Below are 15,062 nucleotides of genomic sequence, written 5' to 3'. Positions count from 1 at the left end.
TAAACCGCTGCGCCACCCAGGGATCCCAAGCAGAGAATTCTTAAGACTGCCTCAATCTCTGTGTTGTATCTCTGTACTCACCATAGTACCTTCTGATAATATGGCTTTCTAAATAGATTACCAGTTGGTTAAAAAAAATGTGTTAATCTAACAGATTAAAAAATTATATTGACAGGGAAAAAATGTATTAGTTGCAATGATCAATATAGATGAACCACCATGGGAAATACAGTGATTGTTGAAGCTGAGTGATATGTGCATGGGGAGGTGGTGAATTAAAGGTATTCATTATTAATATTCCCATTCTCCTTACTTTTGTAAATGGACATTTGCATAATAAGATGTATTGGTCCCAGAAGAAGTACAGGTATTTTTACCACTTGTATTTCTTTTCATAAATTTAGAAATTGGCTTTCTACTTTCTACAGGTCTTTGTGCTCAGTCATTACAGTTCAGGTTTACTTTCAGATAAAACTAGCAAGTCTATAAAATATACTGGGTTGTGGAACTCAATCAGCCAAGTAGACTTTTCCTTAGAAGTACTTCTGGGTTACCTTTGCTAATAGGTTTATTTGCAGTTATTTCCTCAGGCAAAACTTTAAATAATTATTTCTCAAATCAGAATAGAAATTCTAAAGGCTTGTCTTTCAAGATAGAGATTCTTCTTTCATAGGTAGTGATATAATTTCTCCTCCCTTTATTGTCATCCCCTCATCTTTGAAATTTTGCTTTATTGGGTCTCTAGTTCCTTTTTATGTCTTTAATTATATCTTTCTCAAAGCTAATAAATATTCTGTTAAACCCTCCCTACCTTCTGTTTTTGAACAAGTTAGTGTATTGGGGAGGCTATAGGTGATAAATATCAAAACTACCTACACTGGTATTTTATATAAAATATTTTTATATAAAAAGTATTCAAGTATTAAGTATTCAAGTATTTATAAAAAGTATTTATAAAAAGTATTCAAGTATTAAGTAAAGGAGGAATGATAGAATTCTAAAACTATTGTTTTACAATCTGTGAAAGTTTATAAAACTTATAAAAAGTATTCAAGTATTAAGTAAAGGAGGAATGATAGAATTCTAAAACTATTGTTTTACAATCTGTGAAAGTTAATGACTCTAGGCGGTGCTCATCAGTGATTGCTAATATCACAAAAAGAGAGACAGACATTAGTGCCTCTTGGTGGAACAACACAACACCATCAGTGAAAGGTTCTTGCCAGCATATCAAATCTAAATCTAACCAAACCTCTAGATCTAACTGCCAATATATAGGAAGTACAGAGCGGACAAAGAACAGGTTAAATGATGTCATGGAGATAAAGATAGATTTAGCACAATCCCCGATGTGGAAAATTCTAACTACCTGATTTCTTAGGGGGTAGAGGGAATCTACAGTAAAAGAAACTTAAGTATCAACTAGTTAGAATCTGTGGACCTTAGATATGAACAAACTGTAGAAAAACGTTTATGATAAAGTTTGGGAAAGTTTGAACACGGCTTGGGTAATGCTGATTTTTAAAAGTTATATGTAGTTATAGATGTTGAAATATTTATGGACAAAGTTAAAAGACACATGGAAATTACTTTAACACAGGAATGGGATGAGAGGAGTGAATAGAGGTATGAGACTGAAACAAGAATAGCCTTGAGTTGATGATTACTAAAGCTAGGTGATGGGTTCATGGAAGTTCAGTAGATATATTGTCCTTTTTACTTTTGTATGTATTATTAAATTTCCATGATAAAAGTTCTCTAAAAATTATTAGATTTCTGGTTTTGGTCCTAAAAACTCCTCTTGATTTCTAAACATTTCTCTTTCCTTCGAAAATGTTAAAGTTATCTTTGTTTTTACATTTATATTTATACCTTCTACTTACCTGAAAAAAATTCATGTAAATCTGATTTCTGCAAATAAAAATATTTTCAGTGTAGTTACACTGTTACTTCTTTAATAATATAAAAAATCTATTTATAAAACTTCAATCACTGGCTTTTTAAAAAACAAGTTCAGGTTTTTACATATATAAGATATACTTTAAAACAAGATCACTTTTTCCTTCTTGTGGCATGTCTTGTCTATTTCAGCTAAATATGTCTTTCTTAAATTTAGTTGGTGAGAGATTATTTTTGATTTTACATTGGATTTTAAATGTTTTACATTTTATATCTTTTCCTAAGTCTGCAAGCTAATCGAACTCTCTATTCAGTTCCTTTGAGATTTTAATTTTTGTATTACCTGTACTTTTCGTTTCCCATATGAAAATCTATTTATAGCTTTCTAGTTCAATATACAACCAATGCTAAGCCTCTGAAGACTGCTAGTTGGCTATTTATAAAGTGTCCTAACCTTAAAATACTAAAGTGACTTTTTGGTTTGGTTTTTTTATACAGCTTAGCTGTTTATTTACCTCACTGACTTGGATGCTCATTGTCATCTCACAAAGTCAGTTGTACTTTTACTTTAGGTACTTGCTACAACCAAGAGACAATGGAAACAAGTCATCTAAAACTGATGATCTGGGATCTCTTCGATTAAATATATGTTATACAGAAGACTACGTGCTTCCTTCAGAGTACTATGGTCCTTTGAAAACTTTGCTGCTAAAATCACCAGATGTTCAGGTACTTTAAAATTTTTAAGTGTATGATTTAATATGAGAAGGCTAAAATAATTCTGTAAATGATGTGGAAAAGATTTCAGAGTATCAAGTTTTGTTAAAATAGCTAATATAGGAGCACCTGGGGGTCTCAGGACGTGATCCTGGGGTCCTGGGATGGAGTCCCCCATTGGGCTCCCCACAGGGAGCCTGCGTCTCCCTCTGCCTATGTCTCTGCCTCCCTCTATGTGTCTCTCATGAATAAATAAATAAAATCTTTTTTTAAAATAGCCAATATATATATACATTCATCTGAAGCACAGTGTTGTGATTCCAGAATATGCTTGAAATTTCATTCTCTGAGAAATGTTTTTAAAAATTAAATGTTATTCTGTGTAACAGTAATAGCCAGTAAATATGCTTGAATTACTTATACAGGCTAGTGATTGAATATTTAGTCATGTTTCCTTGATTTTGTGCTTGTTTTCTCCCTTTCTGTATTCTAGCCGATATCTGCCTCAGCTGCTTACATTTTGGGTGAAATTTGTCGAGATAAAAATGATGCTGTTTTGCCTCTTGTACGACTGCTGCTGCACCATGATAAACTTGTTCCTTTTGCCACTGCAGTGGCTGAATTAGACTTGAAGGATACACAGTAAGAGTTATATTAAAATGTTAATTTTGTGTGTTGAAATTGGATCTTAGTTTGCCAAATTGTTTTTGTATTTTCACTTCTTTTGTATTGACCAGCCTTCCTGGATAGGAGTCTGAAGAGGACTGCTTAGCAAGAAGTAAAAGGCATTTCTTTACGTTAACAAACAGTATCCACCAATAGCAACACTAACAGTTAATGAAGAATTTTTTTATTCAGTGTCCAAATTTCCTGTTACTGATCTTTGCTACTGCTTGTAATGATTCACATGTCACAAATAAAATACCAGATCAGAAGTTGGGTTTTTTTTCCCCTTACCCATTATGTATCACTCAATATACATATGTGTGACATTATGAAAAGCAGTCAGGTGGCTTCCCATTCCTGTCATTGCACTGTCTCATACATACACATTCCACTTTTGTAGTTCATTAATATGGCTTGCTTTTAAAAAAAAAACAAAACTAATTCTCTTACTATTTTTGGTAAGTTTGAAAATTGTAATGACAGCAAACTTTTAAATGGATGGCAAAAATTACTAAAATTATTTATATAACCAAAGTCAGATATCTCGTATTATTGATTTCATAGCGTTTGTTTACTGCACCTGGTTTCACCTTATTTTTCTTTGTATTTCAGAGATGCAAACACAATTTTTAGAGGAAATTCCTTGGCTACCCGATGTCTGGATGAGATGATGAAAATAGTGGGAGGGCACTACCTGAAAGTCACATTAAAACCTATTCTAGATGAGGTACAGGCTATATATATACTTCTGATAATTGAAGTCTGTGTGGCCTTGTGATATAGCCTCTCTCTCATCAAATGACCTAGTAACAGGGATAATACACTCACTCACTGAAAGAATAGGGCTGAACCCTTCAGATGTAAATAAACCTTTTCCATCAGTGGTTTTTTTACTGAAAGGGCACACTGAATATAACCTGTATAATTATTTTATTGTTACTGGATTTGCTCTTTTTTTCCTTTGGTTACTGGATTTTAGTTTGAGTTTCAAATTTATGAGAAATAAATTTTGACAGTTCTTTTACAGTATTGTGTACATTATCTCTGAATGGAAGTTATAAACTTTGTTAGTTTTAATTTTTACAATTACGAGAAAAATAATAGTTATTTTAATTTGCCAAATTATTTAGAAAAGAGCATTAAATGAAAAATTAATCTATCTTCCAGATATGTGAATCCTCAAAATCCTGTGAAATCGATCCTATTAAATTGAAAGAGGGAGATAATGTAGAAAATAATAAGGTAAGTCTTTGTTATCTTTATAACTGCATTAAAATGTGCCTTCTTCTAAGCATAGTCTTCCCTAATGCTGTATGAAGGATGTAGTACTTTTTATTCTTATTGCCCATACTATTAGCAGCATCTCCTATGTCTAGTTTTTAGAATGTTATTTTCTTGTGGGGTTTTACTTTTGCTCTAGTAACAATAGTGGAATAAGGCTGTATCTAGTTGCTACCTCCATTCTAGCCATTCATTTGGGATCAGACTGGCCAGGCTTAGTAGCACAATGACTTGGTCAACCAACATCTTCGTTGTCTGGAAAAATAATGATTATGTTAGAATCACAGGTTTTCATTGCACTAAATAAAATTTCCAGAGTGTCTGCATATACCTGCATATCTGAGTTATTTCCCTGATTTCCCTTTGGATCATTCTATATTCTGTTGCTTCTTGTGAAGTTAATTCTATACATTTACTAGTTATATTTCGCTAGACTCCAGTGAATTTGTTAAATGAGGTCAGGATATAAGTTGTCCTTTAACTGCGTGAGTTTAGAAAAGGGAAGCAGAGATTTAAAGTACACTATATAGGGGAGACACCTGGGTGGTTCAGTGGTTGAGTGTCTGCCTTTGGCTCATGTCATGATCCTGGGGTCCGGGGATCAAGTCCCACATCGGGCTTCTTGTGGGGAGCCTGCTTCTCCCTCTGCCTATGTCTTTGCCTCTCTGTGCCTCTTATGAATAAATAAAATCTTTAAAATAAATAAATAAAGTACACTGGATAGTAACTGCCTAATCTCATTTTCACTGCATTATTTTCTATAATGGCTGTGGAAAAGTTAAAATCCTGATGTTTACCTTGTTAAATCCTACAGGAGAATCTGCGCTACTATGTGGACAAGTTATTCAGTACAATTGTAAAATCAAGTATGAGCTGCCCCACTGTAATGTGTGATACTTTTTATTCTCTAAGGCAAATGGCTACTCAAAGATTTCCCAGTAAGTGCCTTGTTTTGCTAAAACATACCATTTCTTTTTCTGTACTTGATTTTTTTTTTTTGTAGATTTCCTGTGGATTTGGCTTATGTGAAATGTTTAAGGTTTATAGGTACAGTCTTCTTTGCAAAATAATTAGACTCTTTTATAAAATATATAATTTCATTTCCTTACAGCCTCAAAACATTGTTTATTTCAATATATTGCCAACTTTTTACAAAGAGCAAATCAAAAACCATTACTTTTAAGAAAGGCAAACATTTAGAACTATAACAAAAGTATCATTTATACTCAGTACTTATAATATTGTTAAATGTAATAAAGAAAAACACTTGTTATTTGTACCAACTACTGTTTTCACTTCATGCATTTAAATAATGAGAATTTTTAGTTCAGTACAACTGGCTAGATTGGACAGTTTGAAAATGCTCAGGTTTTGGTGGTGGGACATTTTTATAAAAATGGTTTGAGTCATTAGAAACATCTGTTGAAAGACATAGAATTTTGAGGTACGTATATCAGTCAATACATGCTTTAATTTTGTAACAGCTATGTCAAGGCTTCATTTAGAAACATATCATAAAAGCAAGAGTTGCTATTTCTGATTGTCAACATTTGGAATTATTCTAATTATATGCATCTCTGATAAGTAAATAAACTTGCTATAGCTGTCTTTCTAGATCTGCCTATAATAGGGGGAAGGGGAGGAGGTAAGGTGGCTGCTTAAGTTATTAATCTTACCCAGATGTGTGAGACTGTAAGTGTATTTCTATAACCATCTGAAGAAATTTTGCTATTTTATGTTCTTTTAAGTGTGTGTGTGTGTGTACACACGCGCGTGCACACAGTTATCTGCCCCTCCACTAAATTTACCCAGTGCTAAAGTTGTGGGCCTGAGTTGTCTAACTAACATGTATATAAATTCAGACTTAGATGCCTTTGCTAATTCTACTAAAGACATAAACAGTCAGCTTCAAATGAGTATACTAAATCTAGTCTTTACAACACAGTAAAGGGAGCCAGAGACATTAACATATGGCAAGATGAACTGCTCACTGAAATTATATTTTTAAATAGTTAAATCATGACAAGTACATTGAGTATTTAGTGAGTGAACAGACATGGTGCTAGCCTGCAGTGTCTCCTACTCCTCCTACTGTTATGTTCACACCACTACTTGAGGTGTAGGTTCTGCTCCCCTTAGATAAATAATGAAATTGAGGTTTAGAGATGTTATGTAACTTGTGCAAGATCCAAGACATGGCCAGCAGAAAAGAAGGATCTCCAACCTGAGTTTGGCTTATTCTGAAGCGTATTGCTAATCATTGTAATCTACACTACCCAGTGATCTTGGCCTTAAAAAATATGTTTAATTCTGTTGTAGAAATTATCTAAAACACATTTTACGACTTTTTATAAATGCAAACGTGTTTCCTTTACCATTCTTTTTGTTGGCTTTTAAATATTGTTTTCTTATCCTCAGTAGACTACAGTAGTGATAGTTTTGTTGTCATGAAATATTTTCATACTTTCTCATTTGTTCTTCTGTTGCCCTGAGAAGATGAGCAGAGAGTAGGGAAGAGACAGTGAGTGGGCAGTATGTATTACTGAAGAACTACAGGTTAAGTGACTTGCCCATGAGTACCTTTTGAGTGATTTATAAAACTTAAAACTCAAACCAAATCCAGACTTTTTTCCCCTCACTACCTGCTTCTCTGTCACCTGACTTTTGGGTTAAGTATTGACTCCAGTCTGAAACAAGAGCTGTAGGTGAATGACAAAAACCACAAGTTGTCTTCAGTTCATCTTCATTTTTATATGGAAAACTGATCACATCTTTAGAGGAAAGATTTCCGCCAGTTTTTATTGCATTGTCTTTGATCTTATCAAGATGTTTTTTTAAAAAGATTTTATTTATTTATTCATGAAAGACACAGAGTGAGGCAGAGACACAGGCAGAGGGAGGAGAAGCAGGCTCCATGCAGGAGCCCCATGTGGGACTCGATCCCAGAACCCCAGATCACATCCTGGGCCTAAGGCAGATGCTCAACCACTGACCCACCCAGGCATTCCATTATCAAGACATTTGAGGGGAAAATTGAAAGAATATTCTAAAACTGACAACAACCTATCCTAGTCCTAAGAGATTCAGTATTGCCACTAGGTAGTGCTAGATACTACCTTTATTTTTGTTGTAATTTCTGGAGTCTCTCCTTGCAGATGAGGAAAAAGGACTTTCTCCAAATTAAAATATTTCTGTAGGCAGCCCGGGTGGCTCAGCAGTATAGTGCCGCCTTCAGTCCAGGGCATGATCCCTGAGACCCGGGATCAAGTCCCACATCGGGCTGCCTGCATGGAGCCTGCTTCTCCCTCTGCCTGTATCTCTGCCTCCCTCTCTCTCTCTCTCTCTCTGTCTCTCTGAATAAATAAATCCTTTAAAAAATATATTTCTGAAAATCTGGTAGCTTTGCCTTTCCTTTTTAAAATTTATTATTCCTTTCAGGTTTTTTTAGTCCTAGGAGTTTTTCCTTTAATTTAGTCATAATCATGCTATCATTTCATCAGCTCAGTCCCCATTAGACAAATTATATTGATCTCCTGTTTAGTTTCTGTGTTTTTCCAATATTTTTTTTATTTTGTCATCGTTTTTTAATTAATTCAGTGTTTTTGTGCATGACATTTCACCATTTTTTTCCTGCAGATGACCCTCATGTTCAGTATTCTGCAGTGAGCAGCTTTGTATTTCTTCGTTTCTTTGCTGTAGCCGTAGTATCACCTCATACTTTTCATTTGCGACCTCATCATCCAGTAAGTGTTGTTCTTCTCAAAGTTTTATTCCATTTTTATTAAATTTTTTAAAAGATGAAATAACAAGCCAGTTTCACTTGGCTGATTTCTTATAATGGTACTTAAAATTACTGGGCATTTTCCTTGCCCATTTCAGTCTTTCAGAGAAGGCTGAAAATTCCGTTTTTTGTTGTTGTTAAAAGGTATTATACAAAAGTGATAAAATATTGTTGAAGCTTGATGGTAGGTACAAAGAGGATTCATTATATTTACCCACCACTATCGTGTGTATCTGTAAATTTCCATAATACTAGGGTTGTTTTTGTTTTTTCATGAGTTACGGGTTTAGTTTAATCTTGCAAATATTTTTAAATCTCACAGAAATTTGAAGAGGCATATTTCTGAAAGGCGTAAAACTTTGATTGGAACATTTGTTTGGTTATTCCACACTTTTACTTTTTATTCACCTTATACTGTAAATATATGAGACGTAAAACTTTAAAAATGTTCTGAAGTCCTGTTTATTTATATCTGAATTTATACTGCGTAGATACACATATTTCTTAACATTTTAAAACTCCTTACTTTTGCTCTTAGTTTCCTTCTCACATGGAATATTTTTGCTGAATCTTTAACATTTTATGTTCCAAATATTTTATAATCTTAATAGAATTGCTTTCATTGCTGATTGGTGTGACATATCATAATAATAGCCAACATTTACTTAGGACTTTGTGGTAGGCCTTGTGCTGAGTATTTATGTGTTTTACTTAGTCCTCTCTGTGAGGTAAATTGTTATTATCCCCATTTGCAAATAAGAATATCACAATTCTGTTATTTCTCCATGGTCACACAACAGATAAAGTAGGATTTGATCTCACTCAGTTTGAACTGGATTAAACTGGAATGCTGTCTCCTTCTGTCTTTCTAATCTATGAGCCCACCCCTGTTCTTTCCTGCCTCTTAGGCAGTAAGGTGTTCAAACACCTGTAATGTATCAAAAACTGCTCAGCGCTGGAGATACTGTGATGAGGAAGACACTCTCTGCCATTAGGAAACTTAACTAATACGGGGTAGGGAAGACACATGGGTTTTGGAGTTAAACTGGGCTTTAAAGGCCATTCCTCTTCACAACTGCATTAACATTGCCCACTCATTTCACTTTGAGAGCTGAACAGAACCATGCTGCTTTTGCAGCAACATACCCTTTCTTGCCAGAGGACAGTCTGTGAATAGCTACAGCAGAGAGTGGGCAAGTGTCCTTTTGTTCATAGTGCTGTCCTTTCTGTGGCTATGTTACTGAAGCTGTGCAAAATTCTGGGTCCAGAAAAGCTTAGTAGCAGCATTCTGGATAGAAACAGAACTCCTACCTCTGAGCTTATGACCCTACCCTATATTCAGACTTGAATGTGCATATTTCTGTAACAGATGTTGCAGTAAAGTCCTTCTAATCACAAACTGTATTTTAGATCACTTTTCCAATCAAGATGCTAGAAGGACTGGTTCATACTGTGTCTTACAACTTTTTTGTTTGCTTTTAAGTGTAAACTTATCCCCTTTTTTTAAGAACTTTTCATTCTAATTGGAAGAATAGGACAAATATGTAAGATACATAATCTAAAACTAGTACCTGATTTTTACCAAGTTAAGGTACTGTAGAAATTGAGAGCAAGGAGTGATCCCAGGAACCTATGGGTGATGGGATTGTCAAGACCAATATTGAAAGTTAGAGTGGTTTGGGAAGAGAACCAATTAATGGTTGTTGAATACTATATTTAGAAGTTCTTTGAAGTTTGAGAAAACAGTGTTAATAAAGTATAAGAAAATCAGATTGCAAAAGATTAGAAAATAATAGGTAAGTGTTGTTTTTACCCAGGAAATATATCAAAATTGCTAATAAAAGACAGGCAAATTCAGACACGTACAAGTGTGTACATACACACATGAATGGATAATTTTTTTAAATGCTTATTTTTATTTTTTTTAAGATTTTATTTATTTATTCATGACAGACAGAGAGAGAGAGAGGCAGAGACACAGGCAGAGGGAGAAGCAGGCTCCGTGCAGGGAGCCCAACGTGGGACTCGATCCTGGGTCTCCAGGATCAGGCCCTGGGCTGAAGGCGGCGCTAAACCACTGAGCCACCCGGGCTGCCCTAAATGCTTATTTTTAAATATAAGTTACATTAACATTGACGTGGTGGACTACTCCTGAGAAGGTTCATGGTGGGGGTAGAAAACAGGATTGAACCATTTTTCTCCTCATGCCCCTCATTCTCTCATTGATAGTTCCTTTAAAGACTCAGCCAAGGCAAATTCCTCTAACCCTCCAGTCTAGGTTAGGTGCCTTGCTTATGTATTATACTTAGAGCATCCTGTGGCTCTCTCTATCTTGACATTTGTCATACTACTTTATAGTCATCTGTTTACTGTCTCTGAATGTGGACTGTCAATACCTAAGCTCAGGGGTTGGATCTTTTTCAAGTTTGTGTATCCCAAGTACATACACAGTTTCTAGGACAAGTAGACATTCAGTGAAAGGTAGTAGCTCAGAGAGGGGACTGGTCAAATGATGTGTCTTCTCCAAAATGGGAAAATCTGTATGTGGTTTAAACAGAGGAGAAGAAACCAACAGAAGGGAGAAATTGAAGAAGAAAAAGAGGGCTTGCTAATACCAGATCAGTATCCTGGAGGATTCAGAGTGTCTTAAAAAGAAAAAAGTGATGAGTGTAAACCTTAGAAAAAGAGTAATTTCCTCCTTTGAGATATGGTGAGGTGCATGAAGTTGTTTTGTGTTTTGTAGATTAAAGTAGTCAAATAATAGTAACTTCATTTGGTTCAACCTAATATAAGGAAAAAAGGGTAAGATACGTTGTTTTGAGATTCAACTTCAGTTGAATTTAATAATGTTAAAAGACATCTACTAGATGCCGGTGCCAGGCTGTGTGCTAGGTACCAGATGTCCAAGGTACTGGACATCCATGAAAAATTATGATGGCAGATGGTAGCAAGGGAAGAATTTATTTATTTATTTATTTATTTATTTATTTATTTATTTATTTATTTTATTTTATTTTTTTTAAGGGAAGAATTTAGAACAGCTTGTAGGTAGAGTACACTAGGGAATCAATAGTAGCTAAATGATATGATTGTCACATAGTAGTGAGGGCCATGTTGATGTAAACAAATATCTGGTGTGCAGAAATTGTATAAAATACACTTTGTTCTTTTTTTTTTTTTTTTTTTAGTTCAGGGAAATAATCTAAAACAGTGATTTAAAAACAAAATTTGAACAGGGAAGTCTTGGTGAAATTCAGTTCAAATTCATTTTATTAGCCATTGTTAAGAACCTTACATTCTTCAAAGGCAGAGAATTGTAAGGACTTTTTGCACAAAAGTGTAATGGAATCCTGGATGTTTTAGCTAAAACATTTCTGAATAACCTTAATTAAGGTGTGTAACTATTTTATCAATATATCATAATGATCATATCCCAGATAGTCCTTTTTTTCCAGATTGTCTTATATCCTGGTCATCTCTTCTTCACATTCACTGTCATTTTTAGTGTGGGAATACTAAAATATTAAGGAATGTAATCAAAAGCTAAACTAAAGCAATTTCTGTATCTGAATTTTCTGAAGTGTGTCTTTTGAGGGAAGATAGTGTTTATTTGAATCTCCAAAATAAAGATATTTAATAGAAGACTTGGTCCTATAGATACATGGATTGGTAGAAACTCATTGGGTTATGTACACTTAAAATCTATTCATTTCACTGTATGTAAGTATACCTCAAGTTTTTAAAAAAAAGGAGGGAGCAAGGTCTCATCTGGGGAACTATTGAATCAATTTTTATTTATATTTAGTTTTTTTCTGGTAGTCAGGCCTAAAAAATACCTTGGATAACAGACCCAAATATTTACTCTGCTTAGATTCTACATGAACCAAATAACTTCTCTCTCTCTCTTTTTTTTTTTAAGACTTTATTTATTTATTTGACAGAGAGAACATGAACAGGGGCAGGGGCAGGGGCAGAGGGACAGACTCTCTGTGGAGCAGGAAGCCTAATGTGGGGCTTGATACAGGGACTTTGGGATCATGACCTGAGCCAAAGGCAGACGCCCAACAATTGAGCCACCTAGGCACCTCAGCTTCTCATTTCTTAATTTTAGTTAGGATTTTGCTTCTGTGATGAAAATAATTGATAGTACAAGCTGTATTAGTTATTGAGTAGCCTTAGAGGTGGGTTGAGTAGAGAAAATTTGGAAACTGCCATTTTAAGTTACAAGGTAGAAAAAGTAGATGTGATTCACATTTCAAAAGTTAGTACAATTTGTTCAGTAATCCAAGCTGCCATACTGTCAAAATAACATATATAGTATTAAAGTATGGCTTTCAGAAGTAATGCGTTGTTGAATATAATTACTTTGGGGGGAATTATAAATAACATTTGGCTTCTTTGGTCTCTTAATTGCTTAGTCTAGTGAGTTGTGCCCAGCATAAGTTAGAGTTTAATTACATTGGTGATTTGAATGAACATTTTAAATCACTATTTTAAAGCAATCTAGCCTATTCACTCTCTTCTACCTCTTAGACAGATTCTATTTCTTAAAAACTTAACAGGAGTTTTGTGTCTTTTTTACATTCTTTAGGATGCACAGACAATTCGAACATTAACTCTCATCTCAAAAACTATTCAAACTTTGGGAAGCTGGGGGAGTCTGTCCAAAAGCAAGGTAAGTCTTTATATCTTTTGCTTTGTATTCACACTTCTAAATGTTGTTATACCTTATGATCCCTTTTGTCTTACTCATTCCCTTCCAAATTAAAAACAAAGCAAAACCAAAAATATGCATATACAGATGCAGTAGCGCCTTTTAGACAGCCATTGTGTCTTAGTCACCTGTTAAAGAAGTTTTATTTAAACTATTACATCTAAGCAGAGAGGAGAGAGTCTAGTGAACAGTGCAAGAACCTTGTATTTATTAATCTGTTTGTGGCATACTCATCTAACAGCTGTTGAAAGAAATCCTACTCCAAATCCTATAATTCTCTTGAAATATATGATTAAATCCTTTAAGGCCTTAATCTTCAGCTTAGAAAGATAATTCATTATATTCTTAGTTCTCTATTTAGCATGTATAAATTCTGTGTTGCTTTCTTTTTCCCTAGTCAAGTTTCAAAGAGACATTCATGTGTGAATTTTTCAAAATGTTTCAAGAAGAAGGATATATTATAGCAGTTAAAAAGGTATGATTGTTTTACTCTGGAAGTATTAACATTTCTTATTATACAGCATTGGGGCAATGTTAGCGTTTCATATTATTCCTAGAAGTCAATCCCCAGTTTAAAAAAATAATATTTAAACTGTACGTCAAATGCAAAGAGGCTTTTTCTTCCTTTCTTCTTCCATATAAAACTATGGGATTTCTAGCTGTGGAAATACCTAAATGTTTAACAACAGCTGTTATTGCTGGTGTCTTAGTAACATAAATGACAAATAGCTAGAATTATGGTTTCTTAACAGCACTCTCAACAGTTGGGTCAGATAATTGATTGTGAGGGGCTGCCTTGTGTATTGTAGGATGTTTAGCAGTATGCCTGGCTTCTACCAATTGGATGCCAGTAGGATGCTTCTAGTTTTGACAACCAAAAATGTCTGTAAACATTGCCAAATGTCCCCTGAGGGACAGAACTGTTTCTAATTGAGAACCTCTGGTCTAGGGGTAAGAGTTTAGTATGGTACCTAATGTATAGGGGTACTTGTCATAGTAAAAAAATACATGAATTACTGAACATTTTATAAACATTATAGGCTAACGGTAGTGACCTGAGGAAAGTTACTATAAATTAAAATGTATTGTAAATGTACAAAAGACTATAGTATATAATATCCTAACACGAGGCCTACGATATACAAAAAATGCTGTACTTAGAAATTGAGAATGTTTTGAAAGGATTTTTAATTTCTTGAAGTCTTTAGTTCTGAATCATTCTAAACAAAATGTAGCATTATTATAAAACCCTAAAATTTGTAAAGTTTTTTTTTTAAGATTTTTATTTATTTATTCATCTAGAGACACAGCTAGAGAGAGAGAGGCAGAGACACAGGCAGAGGAAGAAGCAGGCACCACGCAGGGAGTGCGATGTGGGACTCGATCCCGAGTCTCCAGGATCACGCCCTGGGCTGCAGGCGGCGCTAAACCGCTGCGCCACCGGGGCTGCCCCTGTAAAATTATTTTGAAGTACATCTAAACTTAGTTTGAAGAAAGTCCTGTGTTGTATTTATCATGATTCTGATTTAATGAATCAAAATTAGTAAGGCCATATTTTAAAGATTTCATTCCGTTTTTGTAGCATGATTGATTCAGAGTTGACTGCCAAGAGTATATTTTGTTGAAGTGTATGTTTGTACTTTATATGTGTTTAGAATTCTTACAGGGACCCAGTAAATGAAAATAATAGTTTTTAAAAAATAAAGTCAGTTGGAATTTTTTTCATCTAGAATAGTGCAAGTTCAACCAAAATCTTTTTAAGCAACCATTGAAGGCTTTTGGGAGAAAGACTTTCAAAAGAATAGGCTAAGGAAAAGCTGCCCTTTTATATGTAGGTCATTGTTGAAACACTTGTGGGACAGTGTAGGCAGACTTTTGTTGGCAAGATTATGATGTACTGTCTTTTGTTTTAGGGTTGTTTTGCCATTTTTTATGACCTAGACTTTGGTAGCAGCTGATTGTTTTTTCCACTGATAAAATCAGAATGTGTAAAGTTGATAATGT

General features: G+C 34.4%; 1 protein-coding gene across 3 annotated transcripts in view; it reads left to right on the top strand.

Annotated features, from left to right (window-relative positions):
- Window positions 1-15,062, top strand: part of RASA2 (RAS p21 protein activator 2) — a 144,481-nt gene that overhangs the window by 106,720 nt on the left and 22,699 nt on the right. For all 3 annotated transcript variants that reach the window (XM_077864919.1, XM_077864918.1, XM_077864917.1), the window contains 8 exons: window positions 2,472-2,628; window positions 3,110-3,258; window positions 3,895-4,009; window positions 4,450-4,524; window positions 5,378-5,501; window positions 8,200-8,306; window positions 12,936-13,019; window positions 13,456-13,533. In XM_077864919.1, coding sequence (XP_077721045.1) covers window positions 2,472-2,628; window positions 3,110-3,258; window positions 3,895-4,009; window positions 4,450-4,524; window positions 5,378-5,501; window positions 8,200-8,306; window positions 12,936-13,019; window positions 13,456-13,533 — 889 coding nt within the window. The remainder of the gene's footprint in view (window positions 1-2,471; window positions 2,629-3,109; window positions 3,259-3,894; window positions 4,010-4,449; window positions 4,525-5,377; window positions 5,502-8,199; window positions 8,307-12,935; window positions 13,020-13,455; window positions 13,534-15,062) is intronic.

This window comes from Canis aureus, chromosome 22, assembly GCF_053574225.1.
Source record: "Canis aureus isolate CA01 chromosome 22, VMU_Caureus_v.1.0, whole genome shotgun sequence".
NCBI lineage: Eukaryota > Metazoa > Chordata > Mammalia > Carnivora > Canidae > Canis > Canis aureus.
Note: the sequence above shows the minus strand (reverse complement) of the source record. Positions and strands in the feature narration are given on the sequence as shown.